The 20354-nt window shown below is 36.2% G+C and overlaps 1 protein-coding gene across 1 annotated transcript in view; it reads right to left on the bottom strand.

Annotated features, from left to right (window-relative positions):
* SPEF2 (sperm flagellar 2) overlaps positions 1 to 20354 on the bottom strand; it is a 68724-nt gene that overhangs the window by 19493 nt on the left and 28877 nt on the right. The window contains exons 14-24 of the mRNA XM_068666369.1: positions 17508 to 17581; positions 16447 to 16550; positions 14369 to 14625; positions 12554 to 12662; positions 11557 to 11714; positions 10409 to 10548; positions 8252 to 8379; positions 8007 to 8145; positions 4523 to 4660; positions 1820 to 1977; positions 790 to 976 (exon numbers count right to left, since the gene is read on the bottom strand). Of these exons, the coding sequence (XP_068522470.1) occupies positions 790 to 976; positions 1820 to 1977; positions 4523 to 4660; positions 8007 to 8145; positions 8252 to 8379; positions 10409 to 10548; positions 11557 to 11714; positions 12554 to 12662; positions 14369 to 14625; positions 16447 to 16550; positions 17508 to 17581 (1592 nt within the window). The remainder of the gene's footprint in view (positions 1 to 789; positions 977 to 1819; positions 1978 to 4522; positions 4661 to 8006; positions 8146 to 8251; positions 8380 to 10408; positions 10549 to 11556; positions 11715 to 12553; positions 12663 to 14368; positions 14626 to 16446; positions 16551 to 17507; positions 17582 to 20354) is intronic.

Genomic DNA, 20354 nt, shown 5'->3' with positions numbered 1-20354 from the left:
TTCACACACACAGTCAAGTAAATGGCATCAGTACTATCCAATTATTGTTTTAAATAGCCTATATTTATTGCAAGTACTAGCTAAGACATACACACTTAAATATAAGTGATATTTAAAGTAATAAATAATCAGAATGTAATCAACGTATCAAAAATAAAATTGTACAGAAAAAGTTTAAGACAAAGATGGTAGTTTTACTTCTTGTAATCCACTATGTACCTACTCTGGGAAAAAGTGTGAAAAGTAAGAGTCAGATGTGAAACATAAGACTGTACACAAGCAACACTACAGTTACACTGTAAGGCTGCAGAATTTCAATTGTTTTTAAATGATCATTATGAAAAAAAAAAGCAACAAACAAACAAAAAAAAGGAGAACAATCTCATTTACTTTTAGCTGTATATAAAAAAGGATGTATCCATGGTTTTTGAAATTTTGAACGAAACTTGTATCCCAGGATTAGACATCCTTCTCATGGTTCTATTGAAGAATTAGGGGAGAGTCTATCATGGAAGAAGTAGATATATAGAGCCAACATTCAAAGTATTTCTCTCTGTACTGGAATGAAAGGGTCAGTTCCAAATATGGAAATTCTGCAGATCTGATAATACACAGATCCAACAATTACCTCATAGAAATGCAGATGTATTCAATGGAAATATCAGTAGGGGAGTAACACACATGAAACTGTGATACACAGTGTGAAGGCTGTGTGTCCAGGCTACATACTGAATGGGAAGCCTTGACAGTCCTTTCCAGAAATCTTTAAGTAAACAAAACATTCCTTACCGTATCTGATACTGCTGTTACTGCTGTTTGCCATGTATCAGAAATAAGATTTTCATCTTTGCCAAAAGTGGCTGCTACATTTTCAGAAGAATTTTCATCCTTAATACTCTTCAGTAGAATTCCCCTGTTTTTTGACTTGGTAATATTTGTTTCTGGTAAATGCAGTTTTACAGAAACTAGAGGAATCCTGAAAAATAAAATATAAGGCATAAATCACTTCCCCTTTGTAAAGAGATAATTTATAACTATTTTGGAGAATATGTAAAGAGAATGAAATGTTATTTTCAAAATTTATCACAGCAACAGAAAAAGGATGAACTTTCCTTATGACCATTAGTGGTAAAATGTGTGCATGACAAGAAAATTGGCTAGTTTAACTATAGAAACTAAGGAATAATAATAGAGGGATAAAACTATGTCAAATGTCTGTGTGATCTAATGATGTGAGCTAGAAGCACAGCCTCATTATTCAGATGTTTTCTAAATGAACTGTAAGTATTAAAAAATATAGGTGTTGACAGCGTTTTTGATATTGTCAAATTATTTGATGGTATCCATTACCTTTAATATTGCATTCAATTCTGTGAGTTTTGCTAGGCTGCTTTGATTTATATTTGTCATTACATGACCCATTTCATTACATTTGTCTGTGCACATATTAAAACTGTTAATGCTCTCTAATAGTATTTAAGTTAGTTACATGAGGATTGTGCTGAACACTGTCAGCAATGCATTGGGAAGTAGGAAATATTCCTAGAACAGATTTCTTTTTAAGGCAGCTTTTGAAACATTTTACAATTCAGAGTTGTATTAGTGAAAATGATGTGAAAATGAAATGATCGGTCAAAAATCAGGAATAACTTAAACGTAAAAAATGATGTAAGATTCATCTTTTAACTATCATCAGTAGTTAAAAATTCTTATTTCCCAATCCTTTGAAATATACCCACATTTGTTTCCACATTCACCCATAAAGCAATGAATGCCTTATAATTTTTGATATTTGTATGATTTAATAATGTATTTCTACCTTGATTTGCTCTGATCTTCTTTCTGCTCTATATCAATAATATCTAGCAATGGGAGTCTAGTAAAATTTTGACTGTCATCTGTTGGGATTTTTCCTTCCATTGCCTTGTAATAATCATGAAGAAGTCTCTTTGTATCTTGGAAACGATCCACTTCAACCTCAAGAAGAAAGAACGGAAAGATTGAAATTCAAAACAGGACAGAACAAAATTCTGTTACATTTTTAAATAGACACTAACAAAAGCAATTCTAAAACATAAAAGTTTTAGGGAGAATGACAAACATAACCATATTTGTTTGAATGTTTATACTGTATTTAACACAATTTCTACTGGCATCAACAATGTCTTTGAAATTTACATTCTTAATTTTCACGCAAGAATTTCTAACAATGATAAAAATCTTAGTTGTTAGAATAGGAAAAATATTTCCAATAAGCAATGTTTGATACATTACATTTAATTATAATATATTTTCATGTGTATGTATTCCTGTGCTAGCAAGTATACCAGCACCAACAAACTACAGTGATCACTTTGGTCAAAATAAATAAAATCCATAATAACATAAAATAAAAAGAGTTAAGTGATGGACAAAACAATTTAAAAGCCACACAGTTTATCCTAGACAATGAAATCAACAGACTTTACACACCTAAATACCTTGAAGGTTTTTTCTGTGAATCTCCTCAGGAGAAATCAAGATTCAAAAAACATTTAACACCTGTCATGTTTTGATTTATTGATACAGAACAGTGTTAGTTTCTAACTGACAAAATTCATGGGAAAATGCACAAAACCACATTCACAAAACAAAGAATAAAACCTTTGTGGTATAAAAAAGCACTTATCCATAAGTTAAGGAAAAAATATCTTATATTATGACAGTGCACACAAAGAAAGGCGGAAAGAAATCTGATATAACCTTCCTAAGGTTAAGACTTTGTTAAACGGATTTTTTACAAATCTATATGTTTATACAGTAACAAAACCACCTGGAGAATATATGTAGCTTCCCACAGAAAAACCCGCAAAAGGAGAACTCAAGACCAACAAAGTCTATTTTTGGTTGTTTCTCAAACAAAGCCATAACTTAAGGATTTAATTATTATATTTTTATTTTTGTAGTTGTAACAATAATTCATTTAATTTGGGGAGTATATACTAAAAAAGGAAAATAAATAAGGATAATAAATAAGGAAAGTATAAATGATTTTTTTCTTAGGGAAAAACATAAATATTACATATTGTTAATATATTTTTCTTCTTAAGTGTCTATTCTGCATATCCACAGAAGACAGATCAAACTAGATTCATAGTGAATCTCTTCTGGACTGCATCATACATGTCAATGAAACTCTGCCAAAGAGAATTAAGCTTGCAAACCTATACATGAATATAAAAATAGAAAAAGACAAGATTTAAGCTCAGCGATATTATTTTAATTTGGCTTCTTTGCACATATCATTTAAGATACAGAATTTAAATACACAATCATATAAATAACCTAATGAATGCTGTTCAGTTAGTCAGCAGGTATTTGATGTTTAGATCTCTTAATTTAGTCAATGACCTTAGTTTTTATTTGTGGCATTATTTAGGCTTGTTGAAAATAGAGTTAATAATTTCCCTACTATAATTTAGTTAGATTGCCACAACATTCATGTAAGATAAGAGAGTGGTTCCCTTGTTTAATAAACCTATAAAAATAACACAGAGTTAGAGGCCAGGGAGCCCAACCAAAGGTACTTTTTCATCCTGACTTTTCAACTAAATTAGCATAACATGGCATGTGTTTCAAGCACTGATTTCACCACTTTCTTTAATGCTGCCAAAACTTTGAAAGCAAGGTCACTCAGTTTACAGAAATGCCTGTCCATTCCATTCCGTTCCGTTCCATTCCATTCCATTCCATTCCATTCCATTCCATTCCAGCCCTAAACCCAATTTATCTTCCTAAAAATGGCAGTCACAGGAAAATAAATTTTACTTTACTTCAGGAACTGAAGTAATTCACAGTCTGGCTGAAAGAGCCACCTAAGTGAAGATGGCCTTGTGAAAACTGTAAAGTTAGATGTGTGAAAGCTGCACCACATTTCAATGGATTTTCTCAAGAATAACAAATAACATCACTTTCTCAAAAACATTCCTCACAACTGTATATGTTTTTTTAAGACTAGGTGAAATTTCAAGCCACACTGGTGAAGTTACAACTGAAATAATTTCTTGATATGGGAAACACAAGACAATCTTAGCAGTAACTGTGTCTACAACCATGGTCAATTATGTAATTTGTATATAAAAAGCTGATATTAATGTGATCACAAAAGTATAATCAGTTTTAACGTTTCTGTTACAAAACTCAGATAATTCAATGGACTGATAAAATTTCAAAAGTAGCACTATTCATTACAGATTGAAAGTTCATGGTGTTGGACAATAACAATGGTGTCTTTCTTAAATTTTTCTGCCTGCAAAATGGGTAAATATATGGATTGTCATCCACTTCTCTAACATTCTAGATAAAATCACACATCTCTAACATTCTAGATAAAATCAGAAGAGGTATGAACATTTGCTTATCTAATTCTTGATCCCTCATTTATTCAAAGCGAAACATGAAATTCCTCTGAGGTTTACTGTCTTCCAAATCTAATTCGTTGTCTAATTCCATTGCAAACTCTATCGTAGAGTCTATATCATACCTGCATAAGTGAAAAAAAATGGTTTATTGCGATCCCCTTACGATCCAGTAACCAGCCATCACTCATGATATCAGTACATTCCTGCTCTGCTTCTTCCCTTCTTTTATCACAGATATCCCAGAGAAGATCTCTTAAGTCCTGAAACACAAAATAAAATATGAGAAATAACTATGAAATAAAACACACATAAATTTTTATTTATTATTAAAAACTATATTTTTGCCTGTGTGCAAGGCATCTTCCTCTTTTTTTTTTTAAATTGTTATTAAAGTCTAAGCCTGGTCCAAGAGTTATGTGCTTATAGACAGCTGACAGAAAGTAGTTTTACAAGCGTGCCAAAGAGAAGACTCCAGAGGTATAAGATTAATGCATAGGACAGTACTAGGCTGCCTTGCTTTCACCAAGCAAAGCCCTATCTAAGCCAGACAAAGACTTCAGAACAAGAGTAGCTAAGCTCCTAACAGTACCAGCAACTTTCCACTTGAAGGGTTTGCAATATAAATATAAGGAGAACTCTAAGGGGATGTGCAATATGAATGATCCTGAGAAAATCATCTCACTATTCAAACATTCTGCTATTTGCATAGCTCCATTCTATTCTTGCTTTAACATGGATGGTGTTATATAACTAAGTAACTAAGTGCTCTTCACTAATTTCACAGAATCACAGAATCACAGAATTTCTAGGTTGGAAGAGACCTCAAGATCGTTGAGTCCAACCTCTGACCTAGCACTAGTGGTCCTCCACTAAACCATATCACTAAGCTCTACATCTAAATGTCTTTTAAAGACCTCCAGGGATGGTGACTCCACCACTTCCCTGGGCAGCCCATTCCAATGCCTAACAACCCTTTTGATAAAGAAGTTCTTCCTAACATCCAACCTAAAACTCCCCTGGCACAACTTTAGCCCATTCCAATTTACTACATCTAACAGCAGCTATGTAGATCACTGTCAACACTGAGAACCTAGTAAGCATAAAACATGCATGAAAACCTTCTGTTCCCCACTACCATTTCCACATGGAAGTGGCATTACAGACCTCTGTGGGGTAAGAAAAGACAAGAAACAGGAGCTGTTAAATGCTGTGGTACGCTCAGGCAAGCTGTTTCTCAGTCTCCAAGCAGTACTACATCACCTGATTTATTCTGGGAAGAAAGGAAAGCTGTTCCAGACTACTACCCTTACAACAAGGAGGTTAGGTTTCAGGTGATGAGTGATTCCATATTCACCAGCTCAGGGTCTCAACCTAGTCAGTCAGATCCTATTTCTCTCACTGTATCTGAAAACTTCAGACAAATTCAGCTGTCCTCAGTAGGACAAGAGCCACAGGGAAGCTGACAAATTAATAGTCCTTGAGCTACTTAACACAGCAGTGGCATAGAAAGAAGGTAGCCAAACTGAATGCTGTCAGATACCTGTGGTTGTTCCGCACTGTAGGATATACACATAAGGAACTGTTACTGAATAAAAAGATATAAGCTTACAAGTGACTCGTTTTGTGGATACAAATAACACAAACTAGTATTTTACACAAACTAGTATTTTGCACAAACTAATATACAGTTCTTTAGAGTATCTTCCTGCAACAAGTAACAAGCAGCATTTTCTTCTTGGTTCTCATCTTATGCAGGTCACAGTTTTGATTTACTGTAAATAGTGGCTACAGCTGGAAAAGTAGATGGTGAGCTATCTTTTTCAGGGAGAAGCCAAAAACATGTTTTATGTGTCTCTTCTTTTTCTCTCTCACCACTCTATCTTATTTCAAAAAGAAACAGCTTCTCTCCCCTTCTTTCTTTGTACTCAGGTAGAGGAAGAAAGAAAAATGGATGCATGTGCTAAGATGTCTCCTATACGGGGCAAGAGATGTAGTAGGATCAAGTCACTGAACACATCAGATGATAGCAAAGTCATGAGTGGGAAGTGAGATAAATTGCTAAAAGACAGCGTAACAGAGATCTTATGTGTGGTGATTCTGTTACGAGTTTGGTTGCCAAAGCCTTGGATGTCAGAGCCTTCGATGTCAAAGCTTTTGAGGGATTTTTCACACATGGTAAGATGGGATGTATTTTTCCATTTTCCAGTTGGTATCAGAGAAATGTGGTTTATGGGTTTCACAACATGGCAGCTTCCAGTGTGGATGGTGTTTCAGAAAGGGTCCAGCTGAGATGACAGAATTCAGCAGTCTGGGAAAGCAGAAATGTTTAAGGAAATATATTCCACAGATTCCAGCCCTTTTCATTTCCTCTCTCTTCTTTTCTAGTAACACAGAAGGATGAATGACAGAATTCTCACATTTGCGGAGGTACAACAGGTTGGCCTAAACGCACAGAGGAAGCATCATCTTCACGTTCACCCACAGGTTTGGAATCCACAAGGACTAGAATGGGTAATTTGGAAACAGAATTCCTGGTAGTCATGCATTGACTACAAACAGTCTTACTTATGGTGCTTAGCATTATCACAGTGCCTGAGACTCATTGCCTAGATGTCCAGAAAATATAGCACTATCTCATCCTCTTAGCTTAATTTGAAATTTAGAATGTCAAACAAGGATCTCTGTTATGAGTGAAAGGTCAAATACTTAAAATTTTAGCTTTCTAAAATATAAGACAGAGGGATTCCATTTTTTTTTTTTGTAATTCCATTTATTGGAAATTAGGAATATGAATGATGATTGTTAAGTCTTCTATTTCATCCTATTGAAATAATGTTATATAAAAGGAGGTACTGTTTTTTTTCCATTTTTGTGAATCGATTCTACCAATGTTCCCTACAACTAAAAATGTGTCTGTCGTTTTCTTCTCTTTTCTCAGAGCATTTCCTGACTTGATTTCAATGAAAAATCATGCAGAAGTATGTTTGTTCTGAAAGCAATATAGGATAGTGTAGAATTCTGTTTATGTCTGTTCTGAAGTGGGAATCCAGTAAATTCAAAGATAGCTCCATTTCCTGCCTATGTTTAAATTGGCTCCGAACTTGTTAGGACCTTTACAGCTATGTATTTCTGTGAAGAGCTCTCAGGGGAGGTATGAGAGCAAACACTTACCTGCATCAAAACATTTCACAGAAATTCTCTGTACTTTGTATGAATCAGCTTTAGAACACATATATTACCATATCTCATTTACGGAAAAACTAAATGGCTGACAAGATTTGCCAGAATGTTATGGAAATGACCAAACCTATAAGTAAAATCTCTGAAAACCATACAATGTAAAGAAAAAGAAAGCAGAGAAATTCTTACTCTAAAATGTTCCAGAATATGACAGTATAACTTAAACAAAGGAGCAAGACAAAAGAAAGGCATGGCCACAAGCCATACCAATTGTGACATATCACTTTATGTACAACAAGAAATTAATTAGTTTAAGAGGAGTGGTAAAGAGCCAAAAAAAATGTAAATAATAATATCATTCATGTTACACTAAGATTGTATACAAACAAGCGATAGGGTATATTATAACTTTTGTCATTAACTTACAGTAACTCTTTGATGTAGTTCTGCTTTTGTTTCCTCATCTTCTCGCAGGTCATCAGCAATTGAATTAAAATCTGATTGCCATTGAGATACAAACTCCTGCTTAAGATCTGGGCGCTTTAAATAATCTTGGAAATTTTTTCTGTAAATTATGGCCAAAAAAATTGTAATGTTAAAATACAAATAGAATGCCAGATGAAACATATAAAACATGAATACTAAAGTGGTAGGGTACTTTTTCTACTCACCTAATGTCTGCTAAGTAATAAATTATAGAGTGCTGTTCATCCCTTAGGCATCTAAGTATAGCTTTGATGGTGCTGACATATGCATTTTCTATGTTTTCCCAGTAAGGTACTAAAAAATCAGGTATCTCCTGCATTTTTAAAAACATAAAATTCATTGACACATTTATTGGTAATCCTCTTAGCTATATCATTAGCAAATATAAGAAAGATTTCATCAAATCATATTACTGATGTCTTTCACTACGTATTTCTTTTGATCTACAACTACTTACAGCTAATTATAAACATTGTACCAACATATAGGTTATCCTATGCATTCTTTGGAAAAAAGTGGCCATACTCAACATGAATGGGAATTACCGGCAAAATACTGTTGATATGTGCTTTTTTGTGTATTAATAAATTCAGTAAAGAAGGATGAGTAGTTAGGTGGTACACAACTGTTCAAACTAGTAAAAATTAAAGGTGACTGTCAAGTGTTGCAAAAGTGACATTTGACTGACTGACTGTCAAAAAATGACAAATGAAGGCCATGACCAGAGGAAACACAACATACTGACTTATGGGCTGTAGCTACTCAGAAAGAGATTTACAGCATATGCAAGCTAACTGCAGTTATAAAATCAAAACTGGTAAACATTAGGAATGGAATTACAGAACAAAATACAAAGCATCATTATGCACCCCTCAAATCCACATCCTGAATACTGCAAGCAGTCCTACTTCCCTACCTCAAAAAATTTTCATTGGAACTATAACAGGTAGACAGAAAGAAGGGCAATGATCATGATTGAACATACTGTACTGATTCTTCATGAGGAGAATTAAACATTATGACTGTATTGGAAAAACAATACCTGAGGCAAAATGAAGAAGGGAGATAGGATAGATGCCTGTAATACATAAGTACCTTCAGAGGGTGAATACAGAATTATTTTCATTGTATCTCACAATACAAGAACGTAGACTCAACCAATAACCCAAGCTGACAGCAAGTTTAAAGCAAAGTGACAGAATTAACTTTTTTTTTTTTTTTTTCATAAAAAGCAGAATTATGCAGGCCATATCATGGAGAACAAAAAGTAAATTGCTTCCAAATAAACAACTAGACATAACGACAGAAGAAAAACTGCTGAGGGCTACTAAAAACACAGATGCAGATATAAAGTTATCTCAGGAAATCCCTAAACTTCACATCTTAATTTCAGTACTTAATGTTTTTTTTTGCCTCAGCCTTTAGTAGTAAGACAGGTTGTTCTCCTGGTAACCAGCCCCTTGAGCTGGAAGATAAGGATGGGGAGCAGAATGAAGCCTCCATAATCCAAGAGAAAATGGTTAGTGACCTGTTACACCACTTAGATACGCATGGGTACTGAGTGAGCCAGCAGAAGTGCTCACCAAGCCACTTTCCATCATTTATCAGCAGTCCTGGCTATTCAGTGAGATCCCAGCTGACTGAAGTCTAGCAAATGTGATGCCCATTGACAAGAATGGCCAGAAGGAGGACCTGGAGAACTACAGGCCTGTCAATCTGTCCTCAGTGCTGGGGAAGGATACAGAGCAGATCATCTTGAGCGCCATCTCACGGCACACACAGGACAACCAGCACAGGATTAAGCCCAGTCAGCTTTTTGTGAAAAGTGAGTCTTGCTCAACAGCCTTGGCCTCCTTCTATGACAAGGTGATGCACTCGGTGAATGAGGGAAAGGCTGTGGATTTTGTCTGTTGAGACTTTAGTAAAGCTTTTGACACTGTTTTACACAGCATTGTCCTGGAGAAACTGGCTGCTCATGGCTTAGATGTCTGTATGCTTTGCTAGGTAAAAAATTGGCTGGGTGGCCAGGCCCAAGGAATAGTGATGAATGGAGCTAAATCCACCTGGGGGTCACAAGTGGTTTCCCCCAGTGCTTAGTACTGGGGCCAATTCTCTTCACTACTTTTATCTATGATCTGGACAAGGGGATCAAGTGCACCCTCAGTAAGTTTGCAGATGACACGAAGTTCGGTGGGAGTGCTGATGTGCTTGAGGATAGGAAGGGTCTACAGAGGGATCTTGATAGTCTGGATTGATGGGCCAACACCAACTGTATTTGTTCACTGTTTTATTCACTCTTTTTTCCAACCTAAATGATTCTATGATTCTGTGAATTAATGTACCTTGGGAAGTGGTTCATCTACATAAATCCATTCATCTGATCCTGGTTCAATTGGTGGTGGTGTCACAGGAATAGAAGGAACCAAATCTTGAGATGTAACTGGTAAAGGCTTTTTTCCTGGTAATTTTTCTTGAGCAGAACCTTAGAACATAGAATTAGTACATTCAAACGTATTTTAAGTAAACAAAGATATCTATGCTACATCTATGCTGAAAATAATGAAACAGATTCAATGTTTCATTGTTAGGCATTTTTCATCAACATATATACTGATCAAACCAGTGATTCCATAGTTGTTATAACATCTCCTTCCAGTTAGGTTGCATTTTGCAGGATTGATACTTTTCTAAAACCATCACTGTGAGAGAAACAAGAAGATAAAGATTTTGTGTGATTTTACAAAATATTCTTTACCAGGTAAACCAAGGTCAGTGGTGTTGATATAATTCTGAGGTTCATTATAACTATCATTATTTCAAGGATTCCCTGCTTAATTAAAGCACAGCTGTAAGCAGTTATGGTTTCCATGTGAGACTTGGGAAAGAATAATGTGGTGCAAGACACATATAGACTATCTTCTAAAAATCCTCAAGATATGAAAGTGGTTATTCAAAAGTCTGCCAATTCTGTTTTATTTGATACATATTTTCCCTTGGGTATTTATTTTTCCCTTTTTATTTTTAAATGATTCTGTCCTTTGGGGTGATTAAGAGGAACCATGCAATAAGATGCGCCAAAAGAAATGTTAATAACACTGCAAGTTATTCATATTTTTAAGCTGCTGATGATGTTATGCCACATGGTAAAGATGCTAGCCATAATACTTTAACTTGGAAGAAAGGACTGACTTTAGTAATCCGTTACCTCAGTGAATTTAAATATACCCAATTGACAGTTTATTTTAAACATATTAAAACCTTTTCTCAAATTACCTTTGCAACTATGTAAAATCAGTCTCTCTGAAACAGTGTAGCAGAAAAATTCAGAGTTCCAGGGCAGTTATCACTAACTCATAAATCTCCAAAGTCTTGCAGGGACGGTGAAAATTGGTAGTGTTTCCATATATTTGTATATATTAATCATTAGTATTAATTATAAAGAACAAAGTCTTTTTAATTAAATGTAAAAAGTAGGAACAAAATAACTTACTTCTATTCTGTTTTTTGGCAATTTCTCCCATTAGAATTTCCTTTACTGCTTTGCACACAAGACTTTCTTCTGTCTCTGCATTGACTTTCACTAGAATATTCTGATGGACTGAAAACCAGTTCTCTAATTTTGGCCATGTGTCTAGAAAGCCTGAAATTCTACAAAAATCATATTAAAATTTTTTAAATCTAACTACTGAAATAACTGCAGGAAAATAAAACATTTTCCCAAAACTAATAAACAAAAGAAAGATCACAACATCTAATCCAATACTAAAGCAAATTCAGCAAATACTTTTTGAAAATATTTAAATGTCCATCCACATCAACCCTTCATTTTCAGCATCAGAAAATTTTCAAGTTATCTAGTTGTATATATTTGTTACTCTTTCTTGTCACAATGTAAGCATATGTTTTCTTCTATCACAACAAAAAACAATAATAATCAATAATGTAGTAGTCTAAAATAGTAGTATCAAATATTTAGACATAAAACTTGGTGTTCTTGATTTTGCTCTCTATGCAAAATAAAACAAATAGTAATTGTATAAAACATACAAAACTAATTTATTCTTTATTACTGTAAAAGCAGAAGATCCCATTTCAAAAATTCTGTAACTCAAGCCATTTCACTCAAGGGCAATCACATTATATATGACATTTCTCTGATGGATGTATGTATGCATACATAGATATGTAAGTATATGTATTCTTACATATATGAACCAGTATATGGTTCAGTCAATATATATCTAGAAAAGGAAATTCTCCTTATAAAAATACCTTGGAAAAGCAAAACATATGAATTCTTATCTTCTAGGATTATTTGTATCGTGCCAAGAATCCACTAGCTCTTTAAGCTCCACATCAGATAAACTCATAAGTAAAATCCTAACATGAGGCGTATCAGTACAATCATGGATCACATATGAAGTTCAGATTATTTACTTGCCTAAAAATATGGTTGAAGTAACTTTTTTGTACTTCAAGCAACATACCTATGTAGCACCTGGTCCCTTACTAAGTCAATCTTCTCTTCAAGGATTTCAGCATCTGAATTTTGATTGTTGTCCTTCTGTTCCATTTGAGATGGCTTTGATTTATGTGCTGTGTGGAAAACAGCATATATGAACATATGTTGAAAAAGGTAATTATACAAGTAGTGGTTGGCCCCAAATAAGATAATTATTAAAAGAAAGATTTTAGCTTTCCTTCATTTTACAGTTCTTCATCTAAAAACTGGGTGCCAGCTTCCTAAAAGAAAAGAAGGGTCAGATCTGACTAAGGACCTGGAGTCAGTGCCTTCCCTCCTTTTCTGTTTAAATGCAGTCAGTGATAATAATAATACTTCCTGATGGATACTTTGCAGTCATAGAAATCTCCAGTTGTAGAGATGGGATAGTCTCATGGACAGACTACTTCAGGCTTAACTATTCTTACAGTTAGAAGCTGTTTTCCCAGTCTAATCTGAATCTTCCTTGAAGTAACTACTCCTTTCCACAACAGCAATAGACAGATAAACTATTGCACCTGAGGACAAGGTATCCTCTTTCTCCGAGTCTTCTCGAGATTAAAAAACACTTTAATCAACTAATTTGACACTTTTTAAAAAAACTTCATGATGTTTTTTATTGTTCCTAGGACTCTTTCTATCAACACATGACATCTTAAGAAATAAATTATTTTGGGGTTATTGAGACTATATCATGTATTATCAAATTTTCAAAGTGTTTTGGCACACAAGGTCTTAAAATTAACACAAATTTTAAGTGCCTATACATTTATCTTGACTGCATTGTTAGCAAAACCTCTAACAATTTTGCCTCATTCTCATCCCACCTCTCCTTTCTTTTCTTTAACAAAAGTTAAATGCTGTTAAATTCAAGCCAAGTGCTATGAAACTGCTGCAGTAAAAACAATAAAGAATCTCCCTACAATTTGGACAATACAGGATGTACTTGTGAAAAGAACTTATGTTTTGCCAAGATGAATAAGAGCAATGAAAAGTATGTGGCTTGGAATTGAAACAGCCCTCAAAAGGCCTCTGATGCCTTTGTCATTTCTGGTCAAAATCACCTACTTACAGGTGTTCACTGACTAACTAACATATGACAAATGCAGTGTTCAATAGGGAATGAATGTTGGCACATCCCAGAGAAATAAAGTTAGCACATCCCTTTGTTTACCCTTTCCTTTGTCTCTTTCCAAATATGTCTCTTGGAGAAAAATACTATTTACACATACTCATTTGGAATGAGTCGTATTTCTGCATTTGACGTAAGTTGTGTTTTTCTCAACTGCTGTTTTATGTGACAGCTAACACTAGCCACTGCACTACATCAGCTCTAGTGAGATTTCAGAACAAATAAAACCAAGGATATACACATGTATTTGCACACTTCTAATGTGCTTTTGACTGAAACACGTATAAGTGATACTGTGAGATACAAAGAAATTGTGCAATAATTCTATTTCACTCCAATGAGCACGATGTAAGGTAAATCTGGTAAATATAAGCTAAATTTATTAAGTCATGTACTTCTAGACAAATAAACAGAGAACAGCCAAAGTTAGAAGAGGACTTACATATGGAGAGGAAAACGGACAGGAAATGATAAAAAAATGTAATTTCATAATTATCTGAAAAATTAAAAATAATATATAATTTTGTATCCTAATTGCACTAATCAAATTGCCATTACATTGCAAAGTATTCAAAATTTAGTAGTTTCAATATTATAACAACCTTTATATTCCCCTTAAATCAGAATCTGCTTGTCATTTAACTTTGTAAAGTGTAGTTGGAAACTTACACTTCAAGCTAGCCATACGTTTCAGTACTGTCGTGTCTGAAATATCCAATAATACCGAAACATCAAATGCAGGTAAGGAAACCGGAGGCTTGTTAGGGGCTCTGGGATCTGTAACAAGGGAGAGCTTTCCAGGGTTCATATCTTCTGCTTCTGCTTCATCTGGATCAACCCCTATATATGCTTTTTCAAATAGCTTTGCCTGATTAATTGTCATTGGAAATCCATCCAGAATCCATCCCATCTCCGGTGGTGTTTGGCTATTGGCAAATAAAGAATCAGGATTATACAGTGAATAGACAGCATAATATTAACACCTAAAGAACAGCTTATCCTAGCAGTCTTTCATTCCAAATTCAGTGTATGCAATATCCTCATGAACACAGAATATGACAACTATATTTGTGAAACAACAGATTTTATACCAGGAAATTACATCAAGTATAGCTAAAAGTGATAAACAAAACAACATCTGAGCAGAGTCCCCCAAGGCTCAGTACTAGGGCCAGTTCTCTTTAATATCTTTATCAATGATCTGGATGAGGGGATCGAGTGCACCCTCAGTAAGTTTGCAGATGACACCAAGTTAGGTGCGTGTGTCAATCTGCTCGAGGGTAGGAAGGCTCTGCAGGAGGATCTGGATAGGCTGCACCGATGGGCTGAGGTCAACTGCATGAAGTTCAACAAGGCCAAGTGCTGGGTCCTGCACCTGGGGTGCAATAACCCCAAGCAGAGCTACAGGCTGGGAGATGAGTGGTTGGAGAGCTGCCTGGCAGAGAAGGACCTGGGAGTATAGGTTGATAGTCAGCTGAATATGAGCCAGCAGTGTGCTCAGGTGGCCAAGAAGGCCAACGGCATCCTGGCTTGTATCAGAAACAGTGTGACCAGCAGGGCTAGGAAGGTGATCGTCCCCCTGTACTCGGCTCTGGTGAGGCCACACCTTGAGTACTGTGTTCAGTTTTGGGCCCTTCGCTACAAGAAGGACATCGAGGTGCTGGAGAGAGTCCAGAGAAGGGCAACGAAGCTGCTGAGGGGTCTGGAGAACAAGTCTTACGAGGGAGCTGGGATTGTTCAGCCTGAAGAAAAGGAGGCTCAGGGGCGACCTTATTGCTCTCTACAGGTAGCTTAAAGGAGGCTGTAGTGAGGTGGGGGTTGGTCTCTGTGTTAGATGTTGAATGCACATTTGTATGTGTCTGGTGACAGGACGAGGGAGAATAGTCTAAAGTTGTGCCCTGGGACGTTTAGGTTGGATTTTAGGAAGAATGTCTTTGCGGAAAGGGTTATTAGGCATTGGAATGGGCTGCCCAGGGAAGTGGTTGAGTCAGCATCCCTGGAGGTCTTTAAAAGATGTTTAGATGTAGAGCTCAGTGATATGGTTTAGTGGAGGACTTGTTAGTGTTAGGTCAGAGGTTGGACTCGGTGATCTTGGGGGTCTCTTCCAAAATAGATGGTTCTGTGATTCTGTGATCTGTTTTGATGTTTTCAAGAACAACTTCTATACAAACTATTATCAGAGATGTAATTTCACTGTTTTCTTGAGGTGCTAACTTTTGTACTAAAGAAATAAATAGTAAAATCTGTTTCGTAACATAAAGTACCAATGGGAGTAATACAACTTACATGATATTCATATGAGAACTGAAGTGCTAACTGCTTATCAGGAGAGTAGACAATTTTCTGTCATGTAAGAATATAAAAAAATAAGTAACTTAACTGCCAAAGTATGAATGTTTGGATTATGTATTTCACATAAAAGCTAGAAGAAAAAACACTAGAACGTTGTGAATAGTTTCCAACTGATAAACAAAATAGAGACATTAATTATATTTAATGTCTATGTGATAGATGATTATTTTTTTACTTGCTGTCAGTGGTGCACAATAATGTCTGTGTAATTTAGGGCTAGATTCTACTGCTTTAAAACAAGGATTAACTAACTGCACTAATTAGCTCCACTTTCCCAGCAGAATACTCCAACGTTCCAGTAATGCACTGAATAAAGAGAAATGACTGACTCTGGCTCTACAAACTGGATAATTACACTCTCTATAACTGAGGAAAAAAGCTACACAATTTCATACTTAATAGCTTCCAACAGGATGGCAACTAGTAATTCATCAGGAATACTTTTTCCTTTCTTCAACAATTTCTGTGATGCAGCACCAAGCTGGGCACGTACAGATAGCTGTGGAAGAGTGCAGTTAGAAGAACATGTAAGATTCAAGTGCTCAGAATGCTCATGACACTGACAGTTAAAAAGAACTATTCTACTTTACATAGATTCTACTTTACATACTTCTATGTTCTATGTTATATGTTTTCCATATATTTATTTACATTTATTGTGTTATTTATTAATCTTTATTGTGCTATTTATTTATATTTAATGTTTATTTTATTATCTATATTTATTATCTATTTAAGAGAAATAGTTTAAAATTATGTAAAAAGACCTAATATAACTGAAATATCACTGAACAACATTACATCCATGAAAATGCCAGACAGAAATGAGGTTGAGAAATAAAGGATAATGAAAGCCAAAAGACTAAAAAATCAAGTGTACAAGTTATTCTGATTTAACTGTGCAATAATTCTGACTCATGTCCAAGGTCACTCTGGTTTTCTCTACTCTAAATCCATTGATGATTTCATTTCTGATAGCTTGAAAGAAGCCTCAAACTGAAGTTTCCTATAGCAGCATTTAATTTTTTTAGTTCTATAGGAACCTTCCTAGTTTTTGAAGTACTCTTCAGCTCAACCAGTAAAGTCCAATACATCACTGGAGAATTAAGTATTTATGAACATAAAGAAAAGAAACCTTATCATGGGATGAATTATCTGCTTAGCACCATCAAGATAAGGAATACATTTCTGCTAACTCAGAAATGAAGAGGAAGTATCATATCTTACATAAATGTGAAATTAAATTTTTGTAAAATTCTAGCTGCATGTACAACTCTAACCAACATACACAGGAATAGATTTTTATAAGATGTCTTTCTAAATTTCATACAGAAAATGCTTGCAGTAAGGTGCACAAATAAATGCAGGATGATGAAATGGTGTCATCATTCTGTAGTTTAATAAGATTTTAACAAAGGTATCTTTATATAGTAGCAGATAAAATCAAACTACAAACCTTGGACAGGTCACTCTGGCTGTTGTCTGGTTCAGTTTTTTGACTAGATGAATCATTTTTGATAGGACAATTACCTAAAATAGGTACATTATAAAGTTTGACAGTTTTACTTCTATAATATTTCTTACTGTAGATAAATAATAAAAGGTATGTGAAATCATCAGAAACATAGAATCATTGCATAATTCAGGTTGGAAGCAACCTCCAGAGGTCACATAGTTCAACTTTATGGTTAAAGCATCATCAGCTGAAAGGTCAGACCAGGTTGCTCAGGTTTTTACTTTGTCTCGAAAACTTCCAATGATGGAGACTACCTCTCCATAGAATCTGTTTCAATATATTCATGGAGAAAAGATATTTTCTTGTGTCTGGTGGAAAAGGGAAAGAAGAAGGATTTTTACAGATATCTCCACAGCAAAATGAAGACTACGGAAAACACGATCCAACTGCTGAAAGAGACTTTCAAAATGCTGAGGTACTTAAAGCCTTCTCTCTCTCAGCCTTTAACAGTAAAACTTGTTTTCAGGAATCCCAGTCCCCTGAGATTAGCAGGAACGTCTGCAGCAAGGAGTACTGCCCACTGTGGAAGGTCAGGTGCAAGACCATTTAAGGAACATGAATGGGTGTGTAAGTCCATAGGACCTGATGAAATGAATCCAGGGGTCCTGAGGAAACTGGAGGACAAAGATGCTAATTCACTGGATTTTATATATGGGCCACTTGTTGGATAAGGAATTGGCTAGTTGGCTGCACTCAAAGAATTGTGGTCAATGTCTCAATGTCCACGTGAAGACCAGTGATGAGTGGTGTTCCTGAGGGGTCAGTATTGGGACTAGTATTATTTAACATCTTTTTCAGAGTGATTTACTGCACTCTCATCAGGTCTTCAGATAACACAAAGCTTTGTGGTACAGTCAAAACACTGGAGGGAAGAGATACCATCCAGAGGGACCTGGACAGGCTGGAGAGGTGAGCCTGTGCAGACCTCATGGAGTTCAGCAAGGCCAAGTGCAAAGTCCTGCATCTGGACTGGAGCAATCCAAAGCAATCCAAAACACAGGCTGGGAGGAGAATGCATGGAGAGCAGGTCCAAGGAGAAGGACCTGGGGGTACTGGTTGATGAGAAGCTCAACATGAGATGTGCACTTGCAGTCTAGAAAGCCAACCATATCCCAGGCTGCATCAAAAGAAACATGGCCAGCACATTGAGGGAGGTGGTTGAGGGAGGTGATTCTCCCCCTCTATTCTCCTTTCGTGAGACCCCACCTAGAGTGCTACTTTCAGATCCCCTACACAAGAAGGACATGGATGTATTCGTACAAGTCCAGAGGAAGGCCATGAAGATGATCAAAGGGCTGGAGAACCTCTTGTACAAAGACAGGCTGAGAGAGATAGGGTTATTTAGCCTAGAGAGAAGAAGGCTCAGGGAGACATTACAGTGGCCTTCCAGTACTTAAAGGCGACCTACAGAAAAGCTGGAGAGGGATTCTTTGTCAGGAAGTGGAGTGATAGGACAAGGGGTAATTGTTTTAAACTAAAAGATGTTTTGTTTAGATTAGATAGAAGGAAGCAATCCTTTCCTGAGGGTGGTGAGGTACTGGAACAGGTTGCCCAGTGAAGCTGGGGATGCCCTATCCCTGGAAGCATTCAAAGCCAGGTTGACCAGGGCTTTGGGAACTTGATCTATTGAAAAGTATTCCTGCCCATGCCAGGGTAGTTGGAACTAGATGATCTTTAAGGTCCTTTCCAAACTAAACCGTTCTATGATTCTGTATCTCAAGTGGTTTAGGTTGCCATTCAGAGGGACCTTGATGGGCTGGAGAAAAGGGCTGTCAACAATCTCATGAAGTTCAGCAAAGGGAAATGCAAAGTCCTGTACATGTATATGGGAAGAAAAGTCTCGTGCATCAGTTTAAACTGGGGGCCAACTGTCTTGAAAGCAGCTGTGCAGAGAAGAAGCCTTGGAGGGCAACAAGCTGACTGTGAGTCAGCCATGTACACTTTCAGCAAAGAAGGCTGACAGCATCCTAGACTGTGTTAAGAACGTTGCCATCAGGTCAAAGGCAGTTGTACTTGAGCTCTACTCAGCCCTGGTTAGACTGTATCTGGAATGCTGTGTCCAGTACAAGAATGACCTGGATATACTGGAGGAGGTCAAGCAAAATGCCGTAAGAATTATTAAGGTCCCAGAATATCTGACGTACAAGGAGAGTCTGAGAAAGCTGGGATTGTTCAGCCTGGGGAGAGAAGGCCTGAGGAGAATCTTGTCAATGCTCATAAATACCTGATGGGGGGAAGTAAAGACCAAGTCAGAAATTTCTCAGTGATGCCAAATAAAAGAACACAAACTGAAACACAAGAAATTCCATTTAAACAATAAAATCTTAACACTAAAGGTTATGGAACATAGGAACATGTTGCTCAGTGAGGTTGTGCAGTTTACTTCCTTAGAGATGTCCAAAACCCAACTGGACACGGTCATGGACAACCTGCAATAGTGACCCTGCTTTAAGGAGAAACACTGGACTGTGTGACTTCCAGAGGTCCCTTCCACCCTCAACTTCGGAAGTTGTTTGGAAGTTGTTCCACCCTTTGGAAGTTGTTTTTAAGATGAAGCTCTCATCCTGGACTTTGTCTGTGGTACATCACAGTTGTGTAACAACCACATCAGCACTCTATTCTATCTCTGATTCTGACCCTGATACGTATCTGTGGTCTTGAGTGTCTGATTTGACTCAAGACTTATTTTCATCAGCAGACTTATCGCCAGACTAAGGTTCGCACTGTCTCTGGACCTGGTCCTGACCCTGACTTTAGTCAATATCCTCACTTTTTGTTGGCAAAGTG

This window comes from Anas acuta, chromosome Z (genome assembly GCF_963932015.1).
Source record: "Anas acuta chromosome Z, bAnaAcu1.1, whole genome shotgun sequence".
NCBI lineage: Eukaryota > Metazoa > Chordata > Aves > Anseriformes > Anatidae > Anas > Anas acuta.
Note: the sequence above shows the minus strand (reverse complement) of the source record. Positions and strands in the feature narration are given on the sequence as shown.